Here is a 12,712-nt window from a genome sequence, read left to right on the forward strand (position 1 = left end):
ATTTAATTGTAAAAAAATTAAGTTATATGAATTATAATTCTAATAATAAATAGTCAATTATAAATGCATCAAAGAATGTAGCAATTATTGATAGAATTTTTCTCCAAACAAGATTGAATAATCAACACTCATAAGATTGATTTACTTCATGTTGATTATGCAATAGTATATTAAAAATTTTTTCTCACAGTCAAGGATGATTTTTTATAATTTGGGAAATAATATTACGTCCTCGAAGCTTTCAAATTATTTTTCAAATCTAATGAGCGAGATTTTCTGATATTTGTATGACGTTTGTTTAACTGTAACCGAATTATCTAGACTTGGGATTGTGTTCGAAGTTGTATGTATTTACTTATTTTGTGTTGTTTGTTTTGAGTGTTAAGATACTTAAAATGGAGACGCTTTTGGAACAACAGCGTCGATACCACGAAGAACGGGAGCGTTTGATCGATACTATGGTGAAAGAAATGTTGTACAAAAAAAGTTCTGTAAGTCAAAATATTCCTCTTTTATCTAAGCTCACGAATATAATCCGGTATCTTTCTCTAACTTAGGTCTGCGTTTTCAAACTTTTCAGTTGGTTAATTGAATATTGTATATTGAAAAACACAAAGATTGTGACATTTCATTAAGAGTTAGCGAAGTTCAATTTAAAAAGGTATTTGGTAAAATCCTAATTTAGTGTGGCCCTTATTGTCGCTAAGGGTACAAAGTTGCTAATAAAAATGTCTGAATAAATAAATGGTACTGTGAAACCCTTAATCACTTTATTTATTAAAATTATGAGCTGTATTGATTACAATTATTTTATATAAGAGAACTTCTTTAACTTTTGTGTGTCACAATTGTGGAATCGATTTAGTATTCTGAAATAAAAAATACTCTTGTGATCCGACTGCGCTGGTTCGTGTTTCAAACAATAAAATGTGAGCATTTGCGGCATCTGAAACAAGTGCTGGGCAGAGGTTTTGTAATTTAAAGAAACATTTTATGGTTTTACAAAAGGCAAGAACCTATTAGATTTACTGGATAAAGTAAATATAAGGAATTTTTTTAAAATTATTAAAAAAAAGCGGATTCATTCCATGCTATCAATGGGAGGGGGAACGTAATGCAAGGTGTGTAGCTTCATGAACTGGGCTTAAATCTGGGAACTGCTTTTAAGCGCCTAATTTTTAAAAAAGATCCTTAAAAAGTATGTAATTTCCTCTGGAAAGGAGAAGAATGTTTTTTGTGTTTTTTCCCACACATAATATACTAAAATTCAAAAGCATGATCATAAAGGCTTAATTCCTGGGTGCATCGAGAAAAATTAATCAACAAAAGGAAAGAATTCAAAGAAGGAATCCAGGGTGAACTAGATTCTGTGGTTCAAACACATACTAAGATAACACTTAATGAGCCATCCTCCCCCTCTGCTCCCTCTTTCTGTATATTGCCATTTATTGAAATATTGGAATAGTTATCTGGAAGGGGCAGCATAAAATATGTACTGTATCATACTTGTTGCTATACAAAAACATTCAAACTTCAATTTTTACTATTTTAAATATTGAATTTATTTAAATTATGTTCATTAGGAATATGTTTTTTTAAAGAAAAATACACAGATTGGTTCAATCAACGGAAACGAGAATACAGTTAGATGAATTTGGTGCGCAAAAGTGATATATCAAATATGGGAGAAGCTGCTATAAAAATACTTTATGAAGCTTCTTCAAAGTATGTTATTTGATCACTATTCTCATTAATATATTATTTTGGAGTAATCCCTTGAATGGCATATTAAAAGGATTTTACTGAATTATATTGAATCCTAATTAGTTGCAGCATGTAAATATGTTAGTAGGTTATGTAAAATTCAGTTCAATAAAATTTTAATTTGAAGCAATAAATTTTCATTCAGTGTGTGTTCTGAATGCCCCATCCATTTGAAATTATTTGGTAGACCAATCTCGTTAAATTTTAATGTTTACTAAAAAGAGGAAAACTGCTGTATTTAATTTTTAATTAATTAAAATTTTTAAAGAAATAAAAATATATATAACTTTTAATCGTTAGCATTGAGATTCTATCATTTTATAAATTTTTCATTTTTCCTGTTTTTATAAATTTTGTAGAAATTTTTTTTTCAGGAAAATCTTTTTTTACATATAAAAGTTTGTCATGATAAATGAGCACCATAAACCATTGAAGTTAAGTACATGAAATTTTAAAATTTATTTTTTGGGTATTAGAGGTGCACCAAGAATGGATTTCTTACAATTTTAATTCAAAGTTAAATTAAAAACAGAATTTTATTGTGTTTTACCCATAACATCAAAGCATATCGTCCCATAAAAAGGATTTGAAAAATCTGTCTTTGACACTATCTGTATTTACAGTGAATCTGAATGTGTTGACATTCTACAGGCTAGCACATGTATACCTTGGATGCAAGAATGTGCACTTCGGAGCGATTTTAAAAATAAATTGTTTAATTAGAATTTTAATTAATTAAAAAAGCAAAATTTAGTTGTTTTTATGCTTTAACTTCCAAAAATATTACAGCACAAAATCGATTTTTACATCATGTTCAAGTTCAAAAAATAATCTTTAACAGTGATATTAATGTTTTAAAAAATAATTTGATTATACATTTTAACAATTTATTTTGCATGAAATAAAAACAAAATTTATTCTACATAAGCACATTACACCTGAATGGGATAAAATTAGCTTTTATCGGCGTATTGCCATTACATTGACAAAATTTCAAATTTAAAAAAAGTTAACTATTGTTGCAAATTAAACATATAAAAGTGTAAAATTAATCAACAGTTGTTATCTAATGACTTACTCATTGGACCAAGAAAACCCAGGAATCATTAGGGAATTCTATGAAATCAGGGAAATTTATTATAAAACTAAAAATTTTTTTATAATTCAGTAAGTTGAATGAAACATGATTATTCACTAATATTTTTTCATAAGTAGAAAGAAACATCATTGGCAACTAATGAAAATCAAATTTTACTGATAGTTTAATAGACTATGGAAGAGAAAAGATTACCCACCATATCTAATTTGTTGCATATATGTATAAATATATAACTTGCTTTTTCAGAACAAGTTATTGACATAATTATCAAAAATGTTTTTGCTTACTATTTAAAATAGCAGCCTAACTGAGTCCTAGCTCTTGTTACCATTGTGATTTTTAGCTTTAATGGTTCTCTTTTATTTAAAAGGATATATGTGGAGCTGTTCTTTCTTACTTCGAACGTCAAATCGATCCATCATGTGTTACGAGAGCAAAAATAAGAACTTTTGGGTATTAATATTCAAAATTGGTCATAAAATATTGATCTATTATTATAATTCCAAAGTAATTTATTTTAATTTAATAAGAATTTTGCAAAAATGTTTCCCCCCCCCTCTTCTCGGAGATCTTTTTGTTGAATTATGAAGTATCGGATATTATTGCTATTAATTCCATAAAACTTTTTTTTGGTTTATTTTTAAACATTATGAACATGGATTACTAAATTCTTTATGTAAATGGATACTGCAGACAACATGAAATGGACATAATTGCTAATATTTTCTTTTAATATAATTAAATATTGCTAATATTTTTTTTTATTTTGTGTTTATTTTTGTGTGTTTTTATATTGTGTTAAAATTCCCCATGCATTCAGCAAAATGCTATACAATTTAAAAATAATATTATGCATGAGAAATAAATTTTTTCATACATTGTAGATGCACTTACCATTTGTAATTTTTCAAAAAATTTTTAAAAAAGAGAAGGGCAGCATTTTTTAAAAATTTGGTTTCATGTATATGAAACTGTTTGCCAAAAAAATTACAAAATTTATTCTTACTATCTCTTTTGAAATTTATGCCTCTAAAGCATTTTTCTTTTTATGAAATAAAGAAAAAAATTGATTAGGACCAATTTTCCACTTTTTTTCTCGATTTTAAGCATTGAGCCAGCATGTAAGCGATTTTTTTTATTATAGTTGGTGAGCTAAAAGTCAATGCAATTTGATTTCATTGAAGGATTTTTCTTATTTTTGGGCAGAGATTTAATTTTGTATTTATAAATGAATTTTTTTTCTTCTGTTAGTAAAATTATTGTTTAATTCTGATGTGCATGTTGGCAAACAATATGAATAGGAGTGAACCTACTGGAAGAAAACAAAACATTTCATTCTTAAGGAAAAGGGCTTACTTAATTGAAGCTTATCTGTATTCAATAAGTGATTTTTTTTTTACCTAAGAATTAGATTTTATTTTACATTGATTTTATTAATAAGAGTAGAATAATTTTGCAAGTAAAATTAAAAACATATTGCACAATAATAATTATAGAAAATAAAATAAAGTGACATTGTTCTAAAAATATTAGGAACATCTGAAAATTGTCAGTGAAATTTCTTATAAAAACCTTGAAAAGTTAGGGAAATTTAAAAGCAGAAATGCTGGCCATAATGATTGATTTTGTCAATTTTCATTTCATATCAAAACCTATAATCCTTTTTCATTTTTGAAAAATATTGCAAAACAAAGTTTTGACATTTCCTTTAGCTATAAGAACTAAAGTGATTTCACTAGCTTTATCCACCAACTAATTTTGCCATTTTACAAACATAACTATTAATTGGAATACAGTATATTTATTGTGGAAATACAGTTTAAAATAAACTTGTTTTTGTTATGATTATATTTTATTTATCAAAATTGGTTGACATGGCTAAATTAATGCTGTAAATATGGTGGGTTCAACACCTAGTTGATGAAAACTGTTTAATTTCTCAATTAAATAATTCTTAATCAAATAAAAAATTATAAATATTTCTTTGATATATTTTATTTTATAAATTTTTGACTTTTGTTTAACTCTGCAAGTCAAAGGGAATACAATATCCAAAGCTATTTGACTTCACATGGAGTGTAAACAATGTGTACAAATAAATATTTTTTTTTGTTATGCTTTATAATTACATTTAAACTAAAAAAACATTTCTAATTGTTAAGGAAGCAAGCTCAATTATGTTAGAGAAGCTAATTTTTTAGATCTGGTTTTACATTTTTTTTACTTAGAAATAGATTTTATTTCTAATTGGATAAATAATTACATAATCAGAAAATGGAAGCATCAATATTGTGAATAAAGTTTAACTTTTCAATTTTTTAAAGACTAAAATCTCTATTATATCAGAATTAATCTATGCTATTCTCCTCATTGAGGGTCCTCTCAACTTAGTCCTGTTACAATTATTGTCTTCTTCACTTTTTGAAATTAACTTTTGTATTACATTAAAAAATTTTTTTATTTGCTAATTTTAATATGTTAACTGTATTGCTAGATTTATTTGATAAATTATTTATCCTATGAGACATTTTTTTCATATGTATTTATTTTTAAATTTTGTTATAAAGATCTTTCAATTGGATATCCTCTTTTACAGAATCGTGACCAGATTAATTCAGATCATCGTCTGAGGATTCTGCTTGATGTAAGCTATTTTCATTGTAATTTCTGTATAATATATATATGCATTCCATTTTTTGAACAATTTGGTATTGTTTCCACAATTGATTGTCTTAAATATATAAAACATATTATTCCATAGTATTTTTTATTTGTTATATAAATGTAAAAGTACCAAAAAAAGATTATAATTAAAAAGAGGAGAGAGAGCTAATATGTGATATTTTTTTTTAATATTTATAGTTTTGAAGAGCATAAAACTACTGAGTTGTTTTATGCTAATTGTATCAGTTATGTCCACAAGCATAACTGATATGCACACTTTTCTTTTAATATATCTGCTATCAAAATGTATACTATATGTGCAAAAAATATGACTTTTTTTAAAACCAAATTTATTGAATACGATTGTTATATTTGCCTGGTTGGATCACATATTGTTTGCTGTCAATGTGCCTTTATGTACTACATTTCAGTTAAAATTATTTTTGAATTGTAAACATTCTTTCATTTTTTTTAAATGTAATGCATAATAAATAATTATCACACATAAAATGATCTAAAAAAAGTTGAGTAAATATGTATAAAAATGTTATTTATATTTCTTTCTAGAGACATATGGATTGCACTTATAATTTAAAGGAATTATATGAAGATAAAGATGGGTAAGATGAAATTGACTTCATATCAGTATCATTTTCCATATGATAGTTCTTCTGAAATTCATGTTTCTTAATTTAGAATAGAAAGATTGAGAAAACTGTATTAAGAAGCAGGATAAGAAATGATTTTTATTCATAAAATTTTAGTTGCATAATTTGTGAATATTTCATTAAAACTACATTTTGGTTTTGTCTCACTAGAATATATTAGTATGTAATTAAATATTATAGTTACATTACTTATATTTTATTAATCTAACAGCACATTTTTGTTTATTCCAAGGTATTTTACTAATGAGGGATGTATTTAGGTTTCTGCATGCCTTTGAAATGTTTTTTGTTAGATTTCATAACTACAAGAATCATTCAAAATTCTCATTGCAGAATTCAGGCTGAAGTTGATGAGGAAAAAAATTATTTATGAAATTAAATAACATTTGATTTTTATTGGTATTTAAAACAAAATTCTGTTTAAATATATGAATTATTGCAAAATAAATTAGCACTATTGAAAGGTTGTTACAATAGACAATGTTACAATATTACAAGGTTAGAACAATACTCTGTAGCTTTTGCTGCACAATCAAGTTAACCTTACAAGGGACTTACAGTTTGGAAATTTGAGTTCGGGATCAGTTTTAATATAATGATAGAATGCTTTTAAGATATTCATAAAATTGAAGCACAATAAGTGAATCCAATATCAAGAAAACAGCCTTCTAATATTTGGCATGGCTTACATAGTACTAAATTGTTGTTATAATTGAGCAGCTGATCAGCACAGTTATCAAAATACTGGCTTTGTATCCATGAGATTAGGGTTCATATTTTTATCCTGATCTTCTTAAACATGCTCACATATATGTAACTAAAAAGATACACTTGCTCATCCATCAAAATATATTTGCATCAAATTTTATTTCTTTTAATGTGAGCAAACAGATTTTCATTTTCTTTTATTGTTTATAAAAATAAATGTTGCAGAATTTAATTTAATCACATTTGTAATGTTTGAAGATTTAACATTAATTTATTACTTTTAAGATAGGAACAGTACTTTTTAAAAGACCTTAATAGTATCAATTATTAGATGCATTGATATATATTTTTAAATGCTGTGGGTTAGATTTATTAGAATTACATTAAGAAAAATTATAAATAGTATTAAAATAGTATGTGTACATAAAATGTGCAGTCATAATTATTTAATATTTTTATTGTATGTTACTAAAGATATAAATTAAATAGTCTTAAATCTTCTTTCAATGATTTGTTATGCTGTATTTTTATGATACCAAAATCGGAACTACATGAATGATTTGTTTCTTAATATAATTATTTTTAAAAATGGGTTATTTAATTTTTTTACTTGAAAATATTTTTACAAATGTATTAATTACTTTTAATGATAAAGAAATATTTTTTAAGTCTTAGGAAAGCTGAAATTGCTTCTTTGACTGGACCAAATGAGTTTGCTGAATTTTATTCCAGATTGAGAGAAATTCGAGAATTTTATAGAAAACATCCACATGAAGTAAGTTTTTTTAAATATGTTAAATAAAATCATACAAAAAAAGGGTGCAAATGCAATAATAATTCATTTAACTTTCACTTTATTCTATAGTTTTTATTGTTTTCCCAAGTCTGATTAACTACTGAATTATGCTTAAATTTTAAATGATTGTGAAACAGACATTTTTATATTTGGTTTTGCTGTAGGAAATAATATATTTGCTATAGAAAATAAGTGTTATGATTTACAGTTATTTGTATTTTATGCAAGGTGATTCTTAAATCAGGAGAAACACTTTAAGAGTAGATAAGGCAAACAGAAATGAGTCTTTTTTTACGGTAAAATACAGGTTGTAATACAAAGAGCAGAGTGAATCCTTCAGGGAAAATTTTCTTTTGTATTAAAGAAGAGAAATGGATGCACAGGTTTGCAATTTTCAATGATATAACAACATAGTTGTATATATAACACTACTGCATTCATATACAACATGGCAGATAATAGAACAAGTATCAAATAGGACACAGTATTAAGAACAAACATTTGGAGTATTTAAATAAATTTTTCAAGGACTTGCTTCTGAAGTTATACATACTTTCAGGTTCTATTTCTTGCAACTGTCTTGTGTTATTGCAAATTTACATTCTATTAAATTTGTGTCGTGGATTTTATTTCATATAACCTTTTCTTGTATTTAATTCATCGACAAAGGAACTTGTACAATTTATCCTTGAACAATTGTTGCATTATTATTTGTAAATTGCAATTTTGGAGTTAATTTATTGTAAATTTGTATTCCATAAAATATGTGTTGTGCCTTTTATGTTATGTAATTTTTACTTTTTTATTTAATTCATTTATTGAGGAATCCCATGAGCAGCTGCTTTTGCATTTTTGATTTCATATTCTGTTGAAACAAATGTTAGTTATTTCTGTTTTTCTAGATATTGAATTATGAATACATACATATACATTATATATTATGGAATATTTATTATTTTGGAATTTTATATACTTTATAATGTTTATTTAGATTCAAGTACCCATGTCTGTTGAATTTGAGGAGTTAAATAAGTTAAGAGAGACTACTGAAGATAACGTACCAGATAGTATGTTTTTAATTTTTGTTACTATTACATAGTTTGCAAAATGAATTTTAAATTGCAGTTTTTGTTAATTGTAATGTTTTGGTTAATCAAATTCCATATGCTTTATTGCTTTGTGGGATGTTTTTTAAAAAATTGGTGTCTCATTTATTAAATCGATATGTGATCACTTTAAATTGATTTGAAATTTTGTAGATTGGTTTAAATAAAAGAGCTAAATATTGATTTTAGAATCCTAATAAGATCGATGATCAAACTTCTATATAGAAAGAAGTGGATGTGTGATACTGACAAATATTTTTCAATAATTTTTTTTCCTTAAAAAGTATAACACTGAAATATGCAACATTTAAAATGACAAATTTGACAATACGAAACTGAAATCACCAAGCTTCTGAGAAGCTAACGGCTGCTCTTATTAGTGTGTTTTAGCCTATTTGATGGAGAGGGACTGTAGCATGAATAGAAAAGCTAATTTTGTTTTAACATTTGTGTTTCATTATTTATAACTATTGTGTTAGTGAAAAAGTACTTATTTTTCTGTCTGGAATGCAATCCAAATATTTTTATTGTTATTTCAAAAAGGGAATGATGTAATATGTAAAAAATAGACTTAGCCAAAGCATTATCAGTTTAATATTGCCATCACTTGTCCTTTTAACTATATATTTGATATTTCTTTTAAATTATCATTCTTTTAATGTAAAATGACAAATTTGTAAGGCAAAAATTAATAATCTGTAACTTTCACTGCCAAAGTATATTCTGAATCAAATGTCAAACTCAAATGCTTAGCTGCGGATCAAATAAAGCATGCTTTAAGTTTATTTGAGTGAAAATGTTTGTTTCAACAGCACAGTAAAGAATAACGACAGTGATAAAGTTCATGTTTTCTTTTTGACTGTATATTCTTGTCAGGAGTTGTTAAAATATTTGGTGGTGTTGCGAAAAATTGTATATTAATGTTAAATATAATTGGTCATTGGTAAATATTGCCATTGATTATTAATAATTATGTATTAATAGTTATTTTAAAGATAGTAAATTAAATATTTTAAAAATTAATATTTCAAAATTTTTTTACTTATTGCTATCTTTGAACAAATATATTTAGTGCTTATTCTTAGTTGTCATTGGTATTAACTGCTTTTAACTTTGTGTAATTACAGCAACATGTCACAATATTGCTTAATGTGTCAACATTAGGAGTTAAGAATTTCAATAACATTAACTGATTGGTAACAATAATTGAATTCACCAAAATCATATCTGTATTTTAATTATATCAAGGGAAAATAATAAAAACAGTTTCTTTAGAGCTATCTATAATTTATTTCAATAGTAACTAAAAAAAATTCATTGCCTTTTGCTTGCTGACAATTATTTTTTAATGGCTTTCTTCAATATTATTCATACTTGTAATTTCTTTTATAATTTTTTGAACGATGCTGCACATTGTGTTTCAAAATATCAAGAGTATTTCAGCATTCATCAGAAGAATTTGTTTCTGTGTGGGTCATTAACATTTATTGTTTGATCTTGCTCCTAAAAGCTATCAATTTTCAAAATTTTATACAAGACAGATTGAAATGTTCAACTGTGCTTCTGCATAGTGTTGACTCATTATAAGTAAACTTTTTATATCTGTTGAGAATTTCAATTTTGTCTTTTAACATTCAAATTTTTTTAAATGCATTTTGCTTTGTAAATCAATTGCAGGTAGTAGTAGTTTATAGCCATTTAGATTTCAACCCACTCATGGCAGCACAACTTTCCTTTTAAACCAATTCAGATCACTCTGGTCCAAAAAAAAAAAATGAATGTAATGTTGATCTAATGGGGAAAATGACTACCAGATATTTCCTTACAGATGGAGTGAGCAATTCTACGAACATCTGTTATTAGCACTAGTTGAAAGTGATAGATTCTTTGTAACATTAAGCGATAACATTAATCGATGTCATAATCCCACTAAATGAATAATTTTGTTCATATTTGAAGATTTTGATAATGTATGGTAAATGATAACATTATCTGTGATCACATTATGTAATGTCCACTGTAATTACTTTCTCAGGTACATTGTTAAAGTAAAATATTATTGGTATTTTTCTGTTTGCTTGACATTAGCTTAAATATATTTCATATGTGTTTTCAATTATGCGAGTCTCTTATTGCAAAATATTTTTTGATAAATTGAGTCTAATATATTTGTTCACATGTTGACTGTGTTATGATGATACCTGATTAATGTTACCTGATTGTGTCAACAAGGATATTATAATTTGTGTCAATTTTTGTGATTTGTGACAATGGCTGCCAAACAAATGTAAAAATACTTTTCCTTAATTCTATGCAATCTTTGCTTTATTTTATTTTATTTTTTTCAAGACATGGTTGATTTCACCGATGAGGAAGGATATGGAAAATTTCTTGATCTTCATGAATGTTATGAAAAGTATTTGAATATTCGTGGAGTTGAGGTAACTTTTATTGTCAATATCAGTTTTTGAATTTAATATGTTGTATTCTGATATTAGTTAAGAATTCATGGATATTTTTCAACCAAATGATGTTTGCTTAATTTTTTTCCATATAGAAAGTTGATTATTTGACATATTTGTCAATTTTTGATCAAGTTTTTGACATACCGAAAGAGAGGAAGAATACAGAATATAAAAAGTAAGAGGTTTATATATTTAATTATTTTAAAATAAAGTAAATTTAAAACTTATAATTTGTTTTTAATTTTATGACAATCTTTCTCTTTCTCTCTCTCACTCTGTGTAATGTTTACATGCAAGGCATGGAAATCGTTCCTATTTTTTATTGTTGAAAATAGCAGCAATCAAACATTATAAAAATTCTGCAGACTGTTTCAATAAACATTTTTACAAATGCACTTAATTTAATGTTTAACTTAGATAATGGAGCCTGAAAATATAAGGAATGCTAGAAAGAGAGCTTGTTGAAGTTTACAATCAATTTGAAGAAAGATGTAAAAAAAAAAAAAATCAAGATTATAAGAATAAGCATTTAACAGATTGATTATTGAGTAACTCAGCTGTGGTTCTCACTTGCTATTTAATTATAATAAAATTTTATCTAATTAGATAGGTGGTCTGAATATCAGGTTTGAGGCATGATATTGAATATGTTTACTGTCCTCAGATAAGTTATCACTATGATTTGTTTAGGACAATTGTTGTTTATGTCTGTTAAAACTGTTGTCTCACAATATTGATTTTTGCATTATCTTAAAACATATATATATATATATATATATATATAATCTTTTTAAGCCTATCAGTTTCATTTTAGTGTAATTCCCGTCTTTATTTTCAATATTTTCAATAAATTTTAACATTTGAAGTACAGTTTGTAAGGTTATGGTGAAATTCAAACTCATCTGTCAAAGCATCAGTCACTTGCTTTTGTCTGTTTTAAATAAAAAAAAAATATTACTTTCTTCAGACATTAACTCAGTAGTAGTAGGATTTTCATCTTCTCTTTTATTTTGTAGTATATACACCTTTTTTAATTTACACACAGTAATTTGAAATAGATTGATTCAATTAAATTCTTTTTTTCAGTTTCATCAAACAATAAAAATGGGAGAAAAAGATGAAATTGAATAAGAACATACATCCCATATTAATAGTTTAAAATATGATATGTTAAAAAATTGGAGAATAGGTGATTGCTAGGACATAGAGCATAATAAAGTGTGCTTAAATTTGAAAACCATTTTTAAGCACCTTATAAGAGCTTAATTTTGGGGAAGGAAAAAAAAATGTCTGTAAAAACTGTTTAATTTTCTCAAAAAGTGTAAAGAAATATTTTACATTTTTATTTATCCAGACATTTTATACAATTAATTGGAAACATAGGAATAAAGGTTTGCAAGGTTGCCATGCCACTGGGACAACCGAGAAAACCAGGGAGTTTA

General features: G+C 25.7%; 1 protein-coding gene across 1 annotated transcript in view; it reads left to right on the plus strand.

The window, feature by feature from the left end:
* Positions 1-314: 314 nt before the first annotated feature.
* Positions 315-12,712, plus strand: part of LOC129976318 (splicing factor 3A subunit 3-like) — a 32,045-nt gene continuing 19,647 nt past the window's right edge. Inside the window, exons 1-7 of the mRNA XM_056089822.1 lie at positions 315-491; positions 5,460-5,507; positions 6,095-6,147; positions 7,573-7,678; positions 8,691-8,766; positions 11,155-11,246; positions 11,363-11,445. Coding sequence (XP_055945797.1) covers positions 396-491; positions 5,460-5,507; positions 6,095-6,147; positions 7,573-7,678; positions 8,691-8,766; positions 11,155-11,246; positions 11,363-11,445 — 554 coding nt within the window. The 5' untranslated portion in view covers positions 315-395. The remainder of the gene's footprint in view (positions 492-5,459; positions 5,508-6,094; positions 6,148-7,572; positions 7,679-8,690; positions 8,767-11,154; positions 11,247-11,362; positions 11,446-12,712) is intronic.

The sequence above is a fragment of the Argiope bruennichi genome, chromosome 7 (assembly GCF_947563725.1).
Source record: "Argiope bruennichi chromosome 7, qqArgBrue1.1, whole genome shotgun sequence".
NCBI lineage: Eukaryota > Metazoa > Arthropoda > Arachnida > Araneae > Araneidae > Argiope > Argiope bruennichi.